Source organism: Numenius arquata, chromosome 8, assembly GCF_964106895.1.
Source record: "Numenius arquata chromosome 8, bNumArq3.hap1.1, whole genome shotgun sequence".
NCBI classification, from domain to species: domain Eukaryota; kingdom Metazoa; phylum Chordata; class Aves; order Charadriiformes; family Scolopacidae; genus Numenius; species Numenius arquata.
This window is the reverse complement of record NC_133583.1, coordinates 35,309,608-35,324,364: the sequence shown is the minus strand read 5'-3', so window position 1 is coordinate 35,324,364 and position 14,757 is coordinate 35,309,608. Positions and strand designations below refer to the sequence as shown.

At 57.3% G+C, this 14,757-nt stretch overlaps 2 protein-coding genes across 2 annotated transcripts; one reads left to right on the top strand and one right to left on the bottom strand.

The window, feature by feature from the left end:
* Positions 1-3,661: 3,661 nt before the first annotated feature.
* On the bottom strand, positions 3,662-6,155 carry HTATIP2 (HIV-1 Tat interactive protein 2). Its single transcript, XM_074152323.1, has 5 exons — positions 5,969-6,155; positions 5,775-5,882; positions 5,551-5,688; positions 4,759-4,820; positions 3,662-4,181 (listed from the first exon to the last, which is right to left on the bottom strand). Exons 1-5 carry the CDS (start codon positions 6,140-6,142, stop codon positions 3,956-3,958), a joined length of 708 nt encoding a protein of 235 aa, XP_074008424.1. The 5' UTR covers positions 6,143-6,155; the 3' UTR covers positions 3,662-3,955.
* Positions 6,156-8,758: 2,603 nt separating this feature from the next.
* Positions 8,759-9,783, top strand: LOC141467923 (1-phosphatidylinositol phosphodiesterase-like). Its single transcript, XM_074152646.1, is given in 2 exon segments — positions 8,759-9,647; positions 9,650-9,783. Coding segments are annotated over 2 exon segments (1,023 nt in total).
* The last annotated feature ends 4,974 nt before the right edge of the window (positions 9,784-14,757 follow it).

The following is a 14,757-nucleotide window of genomic DNA, read 5'->3' as shown; positions in this document are numbered from 1 at the left end:
TTGGGTGACTGAGTATGTGCATCCAAGTGCTTTGCTTAACACCCACAGCTTGGAGCTGGGAGCAGGAGACCTTGCTCACAACCTGGCTGTCCAGACTGCAAGGGCACTAATGGCCTTAATTGCCCTGACCAGCCCCACCTGCCCCCTCAGACTGGGGCTACATTTAAGCTCAGCACTGGGCTCCCTTCCCCTCTCTGAGTGGTGTCAGAAGTGTGCCTGTCTCTGGCTCCTGGATGGACTTTGGACCTGCATTGCAATCCTGTCTCCTGCTCTTCTAGGATTATGCTGCAAACGTCTGCATTTCAGCCCGTGAGTGCAGTAAGTGAAAGCTAAAAGGCTGCTAGAAACCATTTCTCCCTGGAGAGCTTGGGTTAGCTTTTTTGGGGGTTGTAATGGAAATTGAATGTAAAAAGTACATCCTAAAATTTCCCTAGGTTTGTGCTGATCAGAGACCCTCAGATGCACCCAAGCAGGGGTACCAGACCTGCCGGATGGGGGACTGCCCCTTCCTGCTGCCCGGCATTGACGTGCCCACCCTTGTGCCTTGCACAGCGGGGGAAGGAAACAACAGCAGACACAGAGGATGGAGGTACTTTACTCCCTTGCAAGCTGCTATTGCTTTGCCCTTTTCACAGAGGAGTTGGGAGGGGGTTCTGTTATTATCGTGGAGGTGCCTCACATCAATTTGGGGGTAGCCCAATTGCCCCATCTCCCTGGAGCTGGGATGCTCAGAGAGACTGCAGCCTTGCAAGCTTGGCTGGGCTGTTGGGCTATGCCGGCTGCCCTCGGGGCTAGTGAGTGTGTCAGGGCCATTCCTTTGCTAGCCGGGATGTCACCAAGGTATCCCGAGTGCCAGGTCAGTGTCTGCCAGCTGGGTGGCTGCTTTGAAAGGCCCCTTTGAAGTTGAGGTGCTGTTTGCAGGGTGCTTTGCCAGCCAGCTGGGCACCCCCCAGCACGGAGAGGAGCAGATGGCAGCAAGGGGTGGGTGAGAGGTGCCAGTGGTTCTCACAGCTGCCAGGCTGGGAAGAGCAGCGGGGCCATGGGACCACATGGGGAAACCCCCACAGCCTCCGGCTCGGCTGCCGAGCCATTGGGAACACAGTTATTCTTTTCTCATTAATCTTCAGTAATAAAGTCAGTGTTGGAAATCCCAGGGGAGTTGGATCTGTGGGATCAGGCGGTTTGTGTGAATGCTGTCCAGCAGCCACCAAGCACCCCTTACGTGCTCTCCTTCCAGGCTGGTGCCCCTGGAAAGCAGCCAGCCTCTCCAGGCACCCAGCTCTGCACAGCTCCTGCTGCCTGGAGCCTTGCCCTCTGAGACCCCATGGAGGGACTGGTTCTGTCCCCTAAAGACTTTTACTTACTTTACCTCTATCAGTCCTGGGAGGGTAAATCCCTTGGTCCTGTGGCTCTGACGTAGTTCAGTGACCGATGCTCTACAATCTCTTCCACAGTCCCAGGGGTGGGGGTTTAATGAAGGCACAGAGCAAGTTGAGGAAATTGAGGTCCAAAATGAGCGATGAAGCTTCACCTGAGAGAGTCATAAGGAAGCCAGTCCAGGCACTGGGATTGCAGTTGTGCATTTTAGCAGAGACTTGTGTGAAACACCAGAAAAGAAACCGTATACCATTGAGAAGAAACAAGGGTTACACAGAAATAGCTTGTATTTTCCGCAGACCTTTTTCCAGTAAGAAATGTTTGGCTTGAGCGTTTCAAGGCTTTAGAGTGCAAAGAAAATATTTCCAATAAGAAACTACCCAGACCTTCCTTTTCTTCCCACGACAGCTTAATTTCTTTAAGGGCCCTTCTGGGAGAGCTTTTTGGAGATCCAAGTACACTCGAAGGGCCAGATTGTCTTGTGTACACAATGGCTGGTTTCTTCCAAGAGCACTCTAGGTTTGTGCCTTGCAACTGCCCCCTCAAAAGCCATGTGGAATCTCCCATTACACCAGATTTATCCTGGGCTCTGTTATTTCAAGACTTTATTATCCTTTCTAACAACTTGCCTTTTATAGAAGGCAGCCCCGCTGCTTTGCAGTTTCCTGGTTCCCACCAGAACGTTTTAAAAATTAGCATCATATTTAACAACATTGGCTTTTTGGTAGAGGAATCACTGTAATTCTAACCCAGGTGAGTATTTGGCAGTTCATCTGAGCGTTCCTTCTGGCGGATTTTTTAACCATGTATTCTAAAAATAGGCTTAAAAAAAAAATTATTTTTTTTTTCCCCCCAGTGCCTTGGGACAGTCATGCAAATGCATGTCCCCTAAGGAATGAACCTAGTGTGAGCTCCTTCACAGCAAAGGCCAACACAAGTAACTCACCAAGCTTTTCCATGACGGCTCTTTCCTTCTCATAGAGCCTGATCATGTCCCGTCCCCAAGGCTCTCTGGAGAGCTTTCTGCTTCTCACATTGTCATGATTAATTTTTATGCCTTTAAGATGTTTTCCTCAAATCTTCTGTGGTCTGCCTTTCACCTGTAACTTTCCAGAGCTTGTATTCTTTTTCCCCCTCTCATCTGTATGCAATTTCCACTTCTTTTAAGGTCATGCCACTTCAGGTGTTCATTTGCACTCCCTCATATAAGCATATCACCTTTTTTAAGGCCAGCCTACCTCTCGTTTCCCTTTTCACATTAAATATTACTTTAAAGTTACCGCTTTTGCTCTCACCAGAGCAGTCTGATCAGTAATTACGGCTCTGTGGCTCCTCATTTGTTCCCTTTGAACTAAGCTCTCTGTGCATGGTTCAGGAACCACTCGGGTAACACAGTGTGGGGTTACACCATCCCACTGCCTCCGCCAAGCTTCTGAGGTCCAGCCCAATTATTAAAAGACTCGTGTAGGAGGAAGGAGATAGGGGATCCCAGCCCCCCCCCACTTGCTGCATCCAAGTCACTGACACAGGAGCCATGGGTGAGGTCGAAGAGGAGAAAACCCTGGAAAGCAGCGTTACCCAGAGCACTGGGACTCTGGCCAGCTGGGAATTCGGAAGTCACGTAAGTCCTGCATCCCAGCTGCTGAGCCGCCAAGTTCCTCGACCCCAAGCACAAGGCCTGAGAACGGCCAGGGCCACAGCTGGGACACGGCGCTGCTCCTCGAGCCTGCTCTGTGCCCACAGCAGGGATCTGCTCCCCTTCCAGCACTTGAGTAGGGGCAACCCCACCCCGAGACATGCACGGGGCTGGCCTCACCTCCTGCACATGCAGAGCACCCTTGAAACAGGGCTGAGCCCCTGTTCATTTGCGTCTGGAAGGAAAGCCCAGAGGAGCCAGTGGTGACAGGAGTTTTCAAGTCAATGCACGTATTTGCATGGTGTTTATGCTGCTATAGGTACTAAAGTTACTGTCTGTGAACCGTAGCAGCCCCTCTGCTCCCAGAGCAGATCAGCGAGGACAAGGCACAGGCAGAGACCTACTGCAGGCAGAGACAGTGCCCCAGGAACATCAGTAACTGCTGCTGAGCTTCCAGGAACTCTGATATCCAAGTGGCACTGGTGTCACCATGTGCTCTGTGGCGTGCTGCTGCAGCACTGGCAGCTGGGTGCTGCCTCTGCCCTCTGCATTCCTGCAAGTGTCACCAAAAGTCACAATCTGTGAACAGATGCGGTTGGGTTGGCAATGGGCAGGAGGCAAACACAATTTCAACACGTAGCACAAACAGACCAGTCATAGGATTTTATTTAAGGCATGAATTCAAGAAATTGCCTGGATTACACCACTTTTACCTGGATTTGTGTGCCGGATTCCGGCAGCACAGCACATTGTTTCTCCTCACCCACCAGCCAGCACCTGCATTTTTGATCACTTGCCAGAAGCAGCTGCAATGCAAGCTGCACCTCTACCTCCACATTAGCCATGCAAACAGCCGACTCCTCTCCCACACGTGTGTTCATCCTCCGCCCAGAAGAGCATCTGCATGGTGAATCAAGGTCTTTCCTGCCCTTCCCTTTTTCTCTACGTGCCCTGCAGTGGCACTGCCTTTCCCAGCTCATGGATGGCCACGTTCTCCAGCACTTCCACCTTCCCCTTGCCTGGCTGTAGCACACTGGCCACCATAGCCCTGGCCACCGTTCCCACAGGCACCGAGTAAGCGGTGGGGAAGAACCAAGCCACAACACCCAGAAACTGCTGAGCTATCCACTCCATGGGGCGGGACTCCTGGCGCTTGCAGAGCAGCACACTGCAGAGGGAGGAGGTAAGCTGTGTCAGGTTGAAACCACCCTCGGGGAAAAGCTAGAGAATGGGTTCTCCAACTGGGCCGGGGACCCAGCCCAGCTTGCTAAACCTACATGGGGGCCGTGGGGCTTTGGCAGGGTCCAGGAAATGTGACTGAGCTGAGCCCTGGGATGCTAATCTACTTTCCCAGCAGTGCTGCCAAACCCAGGACGCCAGTTCTCCTGGGCAGCAAGAGCAGGGAGGATACAGGTGAGTATCCCCCTTGCAAAAGGTCAAGGTCTGTGTCTCTTCTCTGTCTGAGATAAGCTTTGAATTATGTCCCCCAACCTCTGCTTTCCACCCAACCCCTTCTCCTTGCATGGCATGTGGGATGGGCCGTGGGAAATTGCTGTGCTTGGTCCCTGCAGCATTGGGAAGCAGTGTGCTCATCCAGGAGCTGCATCTGCAGCTGGTGGCTTTCTCCAACTTCCCTCCCCAGCCCTCCCCTTATGCGTCCTTTCTCTCTTTCTTCACCTCTCAGCCTGCTGCCCTGGCAACCCACCACCCAAGCCGTGTGCCCTCCATCCTCCACCGCTACTCACGCTGGCCGGAGAATGGTACAGCGATCAAAACCAACAGCCTGGACCAGGTTCTCCATTTCTCCCTGTCAGAGCAGCGGGGCAGGATGAAAGAAGACAAGGATGACTGCAAGCACCGTCCCTGCCACACCGTGAATCCGCAGGAGAGAGTTGCTGAGCCATGGGCAGGACGGCACTAATGCCAACAGTACAAGCCAGGCACCGCCTGGGCAGCAAGCAGCTCTCCAGGGAAAGGAAGCGTGGGGCGAGTGTCCACGGTGGACACACTGACCGTTAGTCAGCAGCGCACCCTTGCAACCATCATGCTAACTGCAACTGGATGCTCCTGAGACACATCTGGACACAGTGTCCAGCCTGGGGATCCTGGCACAAGGCACTGGGAGACAGCAGTGAGTCCAGCAGATGTTGGGGGCCCGCAGCATACAACATACGGGGGAAAAAAAAAACCTTTCGTGATGGGTATGGTGCCACCTGGGGAGCCTGTGGGCTCTCTACCTCTGGACAGTTCACATCTCGCCTGGACACAGGCCTAAGCCTCCCTACCTAGCTGTGGGGAGCTGGGGTTGGGCTGGAGACCCCAGTGGGTCTTTCCGGTGGTTTGAAGAGGGAGATGGATGCTGCATGCGGGTGCTGTGCTGCTCTGGATGAAACAGCTGTCCTGCCAGACCCTTTCCCTCACCCCTTTGTCCCCCCAGCACCAGGAGGACCCTCGCAGCCATTTGCATCTCTTGACACCTCAGCTCCTGCTTCCTTCCCGAGCATCCCAGGAGGACCCCACCCCAGCTGCCCCCTCACCTTCACGCGGAGGTAGAGGAAGCGGCTCTGATGGTCTGCCCCCCGGGAGGACTGCAGGACAAAGTGTTTGCAGCCCCCTGCCCGTGCCAGCTCTGCCGCCTGTGCGACATAGTCCCGGTCCACGCGGACGAAGCCATCCTGCAGGTAAAGGGGGAGAAGAAGGGTCAGCATGGTAGGGGAGAGGGCAGGCAGGGAACCCGGGGTAGGGGGGGGGTCCCACTCACCGCCCCAGCTTTGGCCCTGGTGGTGCCCAGGCAGCAGAAGCCAACATCGTGTCCCTGGAAGGCGGCGGCGTGCTCGCTCAGCCGCTCGAAGTCCACCACCGCCTGCTCCTGCGGGGAGGCCCGAGGGTCAGCACCCCATCCCCGGCCGCCCCCCGCTCCCCCGCCGCCCCCCGGCACCCGTGTCCCCGCCGCACCACGGCCGCCCCCGTCTCCTCGCCCAGGCTCAGCCGGCGCCGCCCGACCAGCGTCACCCTGGCGAAGAGCTGCCGGGACAGCAGCTCCCGCAGCAGCGCCCGGCCCGTCTCCCCCGAGGCGCCCAGCACGAAGCAGGCCCTGCCGCCGCCGCCGCCGCTGCCCGCCGCCGCCATGCCGCCAGGCCCCGGGGGCGGCGGGGCGGGCCGGGGCGGGGAGCGGCCGCGCTGAGGCCCGGCCTCTCTTCCGCCTGCCCGGGGTTTACTGCCGGGAGAGTCGGCCTCTTCCCGGCGGTAGATAAGAGCCTTTTTCAGGGGCTGGGGGAGGCTGCCCGGGGAGACTGCAGGGCCTTTGTTCCCCCCGGGAATCCCCCCCCCGCCCCAGCCTCGCTGCTGCTCCCCGCACCGCGCAGAGAGGGACGTGTCCCGTCTGCTGGTGTCCCGTCCCTCTGCCCTGTGTCCTTGCGGTGGCAGAGCCCACGCCAGACGGAGGATCTCTGTGCCCTCCCTGCTCAGGCGGAGGATGCGTCCCGGCAGGGATGCTCGGAGAGGGGTCTGGGACCTGCCGGGCGGCTCCTCCCCAAAACCCAGTGGGCTCGGTGTCCGCTGCCGATAGGGGTGCCCTGTCCCCAGGGCAGGAGATGAGCCACGTCCGCACCGGCACCAGCTCCGGGCCCTGCCACAGCCGTGGGGCTCGCACCCCAGCGGTGACGGCAGTCCTGGCCGCCGGCAGCACCCTCGGGGTGACACCGGTGCGAAGCAGTCACCGGTGCCTGAGGATCGAAGGGATGGAGCCCACTTCCCCGGGGGACCCTCCCTGAGCAGGTCCTGGCATGTGCTGGTGTCCTGGTTTGAACGACACAGAATTAATTTCTAATGCCTGGGAACACTGTACTTTTAGAAGACTCTAGTGTCTGAATTCATTAAAATATTTACTTTATAGCCAGCTACGGTATGTGGGAATCAAGGTCTCGGCGTTTTTGAGCCTTGCCAGGTGCAGGGATGAGGAGGAGCGAGACCTGGGCACTTGACCCAAGCTGCCCAACAGGATTATTTCATACCATGAACGTCACACTCAATATAAATTAGAAAGTTTGCTGAGAAGCTCTCTATTTTTTATGATGGCTGTGATCCTGAGAACTTCTTGCCCTGGTGCCGGACCTCTGAGCCCTTCCCTTCCTCCCGAAGCCGTAGAACTTGCCGTGTCCGACATTTGCCGTCAACTACTGGGAGTGCACAGCTTCCTGCTGATAGAATGGGCTGAGTATAATCCATGTATATTTTATACTGGTATTGGGATCAATACTGGTTCTTTAGTATTATTAATGTTAATTATTTAGTCTTAGTCTATTAAATATGTTTATATTTCAACCCTCGGGTTTAGTTTTTTCCTTCCTGATTCCCCTTCCCAGGTGGGATGGTGTCACCGGGTGATAGAATAATTGTCTAAACAACAATAAATTGTTGTGAGTTCTTCAAATCATAACAGCTGGCAAGCACAGGCCCCCTGCTCCAGATCCCTGCCTGGACGTTGTCCCTCTGATGGGGATGATGGCAATCATCACCAGAGGGGTCCAAGCCCACTGGGAGCCAACCTGGGGCATGGCTCTGGAGCGGGTGCATGGGCACCCGGGGGCTCTGCGCAGCCACTCTCAAGGGTAGCGTCAAGGGGCCCCGCGGCACCCCGATCCCGTTTGTCCTGATTCCTGGAGAGGGAGGTGCAGAGGCCTGAACGGCTGCTTTCGGGATCAGCCAGGCGATTTTCCAGCCCGGCGTGTCTGCCGAGCGTTTCCCTTGGCTGAGGGCTGAGGATGAATCCCCGGTGCACGTGCCATGTGCGAGGCAGGATGCGCGTCATGACTGTCACAGGGGTAATGGCCAGCATCCCGCTCCACCTGCCAGTGTGCCGCCGGCACCCACAGCTGTGCGCCCCGTCCGGCGGGCTTTACCCTGTGGCTGCAGGCAAACCCAGGTGGGTGCAGGAGGGGGAGGCTGGGATGCGCTGGGGTCTGGGGGTAGTGGGACAAGTGCTTGAGAGTGGGAGGGGAACCGTATGGTGTGACAGTGCGGAGTATTGGCAACAATGTGTATGGGGCATGTGGTTGCTATAGGGTTTCATGGGATGGTGGGGACAGTTCTGGAGTCCTCAGCACAGTGAAGACATGGAACTGTTGGAGCGGGAGCAGAGGAGGACCACAAAAATGATTAGAGGGCTGGAGCGCCCCTCCCGTGAGCACCTCTCAGCCTCAACCCAGGCAGAGAGACAGTTGGGGTTGTTCAGCCTGGAGAAGAGAAGGCTCCAGGGACACCTTATTGTGGCCTTCCAGTACATAAAGGGGGCCTACAGGAAAGATGGGGAGAGACTTTTTAGCAGGGCCTGTTGTGATAGGACAAGGGGTAATGGTTTTAAACTAAAAGAGGGTAGATTTAGACTAGATATAAGGAAGAAATTTTCTACAGTGAGGGTGGTGAAACACTGGAACAGGTTGCCCAGAGAGGTGGTAGATGCCCCATCCGTGGAAATGTTCCAGGCCAGGTTGGACGGGGCTCTGAACAACCTGATCTAGTTGAAGATGTTCTTTATCATTGCAGGGGGGTTGGACTAGATGACCTGTATATGTCCCTTCCAACACTAACCATTCTATAATTCTATGATTCTGTGATTCTATACCTCTGGGGAGGGGTGGGATCGGGATGCGTAGGGGCCATGCCCACTGCTCATGGGCTGCTTCTCCTCCACGGCAGGGCTTGGTGGGGCCGGCCAGGTGCCGGGGTGCCCAGTCTCCTGCCGGCATGGAGGCGCGGTGCCGGCACAGCGCAGCATTCGACTGCATGCCCCAGCCGGCAGCCTGCTGTCCTGACTGGATGGCGGGTCTCCCCGACACCTTGCCCCTCTCCCGCCTCTCCATCCCTGGCACCCACGACTCCCTCAGCCTGTTCGGCGGCCGGCGCCTGCGGTGCCAGAGCTGGGGCCTGGAGGCCCAGCTGGCGGCCGGCATCCGCTTCCTGGACGTGCGCTGCAAGCTGGCGCGGGGCGAGCTCCACGTCTACCACCTCTGCACCTTCCAGCGGGCCAGCCTGCGGGGGGTCCTGCGCCGCACACTCCGCTTCCTCCGCGCCCACCCCGGCGAGGCCGTGCTCATGCGCATCAAGGAGGAGCTGCCCATCTTCTCCCGGCCGGGCTTTGCCGCCCGGCTGCACCGCTGCCTGCTGGAGGAGGGACGGGGCCGCGTGTGGTGCCGGGAGGAGGTGCCAACGCTGGGCCAGGTGCGGGGAAAGATCGTGGTGCTGGAGGCGCTGGCACGGGAGGTGCTGGGCATCCCCTACGAGCAGCTGAGCATCAGCGATGCCTGGAACGTCCTCTCACTGAAGCGCAAGTGGGCCCGGGCGCGGAGGCACCTGGAGAGGGCGGCCGGTGGGGACCCCGCCACCATGCACCTCACCTTCTGCTCCGGCAACGGGCTCTTCACCTGCCCCGAGGAGGTGGCCCGCTTCGTGAACCCCCGCTGCTACCAGCACCTGCGGCGCCGGGGGGGTCAACCCATGCGCTGGGGAGTGGTCATCATGGACTTCCCTGGGGCAGGGCTCCTCCGGCTCATCGTGGAAAGCAATGGCCCACCGGCCAGCAGACACACCACAGCGGCCCCCAGCACCCCTCCAGGACCCTCATGGCACCCCCGCGGCAGAGGGGGCAGGCGCTGCAGCCGGCACAGCTCTGCTCGCTGCCCGCGCCGGTGTCCATCGGGACGGACGCTGCTGCCGGCCCCACACCTCTGCCGAAGGACATCAGCGCCCGTAGAGCGAAAGCGGGTTTCTAGCTCTTGCTGGGTGCCGGGAAGTCTTCGTGTGACGATGGTGTGACAGTGCCGGAGGTGGCAGAGGGTTGGCGGCTGTGGTCAGAGCCGGGCAGACCAGGGAGTTGCCCCCAGCACGCTGCTCTCCCCTGAGGAGCCAGGTATGGTCCCGGCGTGGGGCTGGGACAGCCGATTGCCCAGCAGAGCAGCAGGGATGGGTAGAGGGAGAAGGTCCTGCCTTGCCTCCTCTCAGGCCAGTTGAAATGACTCTCTGCAAAACAGTTCTTTTCCTTTTAAGGGAAAATAAAAATAAAAAGAAGCTAGGAAAGTGCTCCCTATGATACCTTGCCATTTTCTAACAGAAAAGTGCAGAAAAGACCTTTGGGGTTTGCTGCTCAGCTGTGAAAGAGCCTGTACCCCTCTGCCCCATGGCCGAAGCACAGTTGAATTGGTGTTTGCAACCATCTTGCTCTTAAAGCAGAGCTGCAAGAGGTCAGAGGACGAGGAATTAATTTCAAAGGTGACAACAGATGGTTAGGAGCATCCTTCCCTTTGTTATTTTAGCTTCTGTTTTTTTCTTGCAGGGGCTTGTCCCAAAAGTCAGGACTCTTAGAGAGAGGCAACCTCAGCAAGAGCTGCTGACCCTGTGCCCGAAGAACTGGATGGCCGTAGCAGCAGTGATTCAGACGGGGCTACCCTGTCCCCAGGGTCACACACCCCGGGGGACACTGCACAGGGCAGAGCCTGGTGGTTTGCAACAGTGTGAGCAGCGTGGGCAGGGCAGTTTGTAGATCCACAAAAGCAAAGTGGTTGAGACCTACAAAAGACCTTAAAACACTTATTGTGCCAGTGCCTGCCCTACCTGCAGAAAATAATTCAGCAATTTAAATAGACTGGGAAGTTGCAGGACACAGTAGCTCCTTGGAGCAGAAAGGTAACCAAGATCCTGGGGGAGAAAGCATCAAAATGCCAGCTGCGCTGAAGCAGGGAGGTGAGAAAGAGAAGAGGAAAGCTCAGCCCCAGCCTGCCAAAAGGAGAAGAACGTCCTCAAATGTGCTTCTGACTCAAGGGAAAACGTAGCTAGGCTCAGTGCCTGCCTGAGTGGTTTCCACAGGATTTCCTGGCTGGAGGAGGGGACATTGTTTGCTCTGCCCAGGGCTGGCCCTGGCTGGAGATATGGCTCTTGGTGCTGATTATGTTTATTCACTGGCCCTGGGCGGGCTGTGGTGGCCCTGTTCAGGGAGCAGGGGAGGACAAAGCCAATGCTGCAAAGAGCCAGATGGGAGGGGAGAAGGCGCACAGGGGGTGACGGAGGTGATAAACAGAGGAATCTGCCCCTGGGCTTGCTTTGTGACATAGTAGAAGATTGAAATCCCTACATTAAACCAGACACATGACAAGCACTGGTGACGTCTGGGGTGCCGGTGGCCTGCTCTATTGGCTGCCAATGCCTCCCCTGCCTGGGCTGCCCCTGCACCAAGCCGGCATGACAGCTCTAGGTATTGCTCTTGTGCCAGGATGAGGGGTGCCATCAAGGGAGGGCCTGGTGGGTCGGTGGCCTGTCCCAGCCTTCCTGGGATGCATACTGCTATGGGCAGCCAGGCAGGGCGCAGGCAGAGCAGTCGCAGTTCCCAGGAGCAGCTCTGCAGGCTGGGTGGTTCTGCCCTCGCTTGGGGCAAGGGCTGCCTGTGGAGCTGCCCCTTGATGCAGCACATCCCTGGAGCTGCACCCCGTCACTCCGTACCCACCCTGTGCCCCGACTTCCTGGCAGGGCAGAGGCTCTGCCGGGGATTCCCCGGGTAGGCAGAACCACTTGTTTACTCCCTACCACACCAGCAGTGAGATAACTGGCGTTTTCTACGCCCCCGGCATCCTGTTTGGCAAGCCCTTATCTGTGCCATGCACGTGTTACTGCTGCCAGGCGCCAGGGAGCTGGCAGGCAGCATGGCCAGGGGTCCCCGGCTGGCAGCGGTGCCCAGTGAAAAGGCTCTCCACCAACGGTGTGGCAAGGGAAAGGTGCGAGGCAGAAAGCTGTCCTACAGCTGAGATCAAAGAAATGTCTTTGAGAGGGACCGGGTGGCACGGGCAGGAGTGATTTGCCCCAAACTACCCATGAGGCCGGGGCTGCCCCAGTGTCGTGAGGTCCCTGGGGGTGGGGGGGGTGCAGGGTGCCACAGCCTGCGTGCTGTCTTCAAGCATCCTCATCCTTCTGGTCCCAGCTAATTCTTAAAACCCTCTCACCCCCTGCAAACCAGGGCTTAGCTCGCATAACGCGTCTTCCCGTGGCCAAACACTTTCAAATCGTGAGAAAGATTCTATCGGGTGCCACTTTCCTCCGGGGCTGTCGGAGGAGGGTCCGGCTGCTCAGGCTGCAGGCCAGGCATCGCACTGGGAGACATACCCAAAAGCACCCTGCAGCTCAGTGACACCCTTTGGGTCAAACACCCCCTGGGGACCGGCGGGGGGGGGGAGCCATCCCCTGCCTGGACTCAGGAGGTGCCTCTAAAGCCTCAGAGAGAGCCACCTTGGTCCCCAGGGTGGCACCGCGACAGGGTGTGGGTCCTCACCAATACTACACCATGCTCCTGCAGGAGTGCCACTGGGTGCCTCCTCACTCCAGTGGGCTGCTGAGCCCTCCCCAGCAGCAGGGGTGAGGGGGACTCCCCAGGAAGGTGCCCACCATATCGCTGGCGGCAGCTGAGCCGGGTGGGCTGTGTCAGGGTGACTCGGTTCCTCTGCGGTTTGCCGGGGGACATTGCACAAGGAGGGGAACAGGCTGTGCCACCATGGGGTGGGAATCTCTGCCAAAACCAACACAAGTGTCCTCTGCATGGGTGGGAGGTGCAGCATGGCGATGAAAGGGGTGGCTCTTGCACCCCTTGCCCCCAGGCTCTCATTCCACCTGGTCCTGTGTACTCCCTGGGGACACATTGTGGGGTACAGCCTGGACGTGGCCCTGGGGTTCTGCTAAGGTTAAGCCCTGGGGCATCTGCCCACTTCTGCCAGTGCCCACCTCCCCATGCAGCACATACAACGCCTGGTGTCGTGGGTCCCATCACACCTGGGTGCCTCTGGAGCTTTCGGGATACTTGTGCCGGCATCACACCCTGCCCTGTGCACGACACCCTGCCCACAGCACGGCCGAGCACGCTGGGAAGGAGCAGAGCATCAGCCTGGGTGGGCTGTGAGAGCTGGCAGCAGCCGAGCCACTTCCCCTGGCGAGCCCTGTGGTTGCAACCCACGGGTGGGTTGCCCAACCCCACCAGCTGCACAGCACCCTTGGCAGTGGTTTGGAGGTGGGAATGGGACAACCCTGCCCCTTCCCCACAGATACAGCCTGTGGTAAGGCTCTCGGGAGAGAGCATCACCTCCATCTGTGGCTCAGGACCGGGGCACAGCAAAGGAGGCATGTTTCCGTTCCAGATCCCTGCACGGCCCAGAGGGACAGTGAGGAGGTGACATGGGAAAGTGCCTTTGTACCTGCTCTTTTGAGCATCTGCTGAGTGAAGCCCTGGCTTGCAGCTTGCACTGTGCCCTCGAAAGGGCAGTCAGGGTAGGACAGGATGTGCCATCCCACTGCTTGGGAAGTCCCTGTGCTGCTCAGCCCGTAAGGCAGGGACTTTGGCCCTTCCCTGGTAAGCGGGCAGCTGGAATCCAGCAGGAAGCATGTGCCCTGCAGCATCCTGAATCCTTCCCCAGGAAGCCAGCCTTGGAAACCACTTGAGATGAGAAAGGGCTTGTGGCGATTAGCCAGCTCCCAGCAGAGCTGCAGAGCTGATTTGGGTCTTCTCTCCCTCCCACCATGTGAACCTTTTTCCACTATCTGCAAAGCAACCCTCGGTACCTCTCCTGCCATGTAGGACCCCCTCTCAGGTACCTGCGGGCAAGGGGTACCTGCCCCACAAACAGCTTTGAAATTGGGCACATACTGTCCTTTGCAGCAGCAGCCACCTTGCCTCTGCTTTTAAAACAATACCAGAATCTAATTTTAGTTACAAAAATAAAGGTGGGATTATATTTTTTTCTACTGCTTCAGCCTACCATGTTGGGTTTCAGCAGAAGTGAAACTGGCAGGGGCACAGCCTACTCCCCCTCAGGACCGTGCACCTGTGAGCACCCCTCTGACTCCCAGCCGGTCTCCCAGCACATGGGAGAGGCAGCTCCCACCCTGTCCCGGTGGCCTTCAGCATCTGGAGATGCTCTCCTGCCCCAGCAGCTGTCCCTCAGCCTCTCTGCCCTCCCGGCTGACTCTTCCCTTGCCGTAATTGCACACCCTCTGCACATGAGCTGCTAGAAAGCAAGCACTCCTGAATTACTGGACATACAGGTTCATTCTCAGCAATTCGATAAAAATAGACAATTGCAGTTAAATATTTTGCACGAAAGATATCCAGAGACAGGAACCACGTTTCATTTACATTGGCCAAGAATAAATTCATTGTAGTGGGTTATGGCTTTTGTGGGATGGGTTCCTCCTTTTGTCTAGCATGAGTCCCACTGGAGGAGCATCATATTCTCTGGAACTGGAAAATGCATGTGACCTGCATGGGTCTTGCTTTGGCTTTAACTGGAAGTGAGCAGAGTAATTCCTGCAGAAAACCCTGCCAAGGCAATTTTAATTAGAAGCAGAATGGGATAAGGAAAGATTTATGATTCAAAAATGATCCAAGGGGAGGTGGACACAATGAGGCAGTTCCTGAAGCATTGGTGGAGGTTTATAAAGGATATTAACAACTCAGGGGAAGTTTCTCTGGCATGTTCTTGGACATTTCTCATAAAGACTTAAAGGCAAAGACAGGAAAATATATTGTGTAAGCAATTGTTTATAAATGGTATATGAGGATTCACAGCCAGACCAAAAAGCCCGTAAGAGAGGAGAGCATCCGGCACAGGAGCCAGGAGGCTGCGAGCCACGCTCCCGCTCAGCCCGCGTGGGAGCTCATCACATCTCATCTCTCCTCTGTCCTCCAACCACCAGCGTGGGCACTGCGACATGGT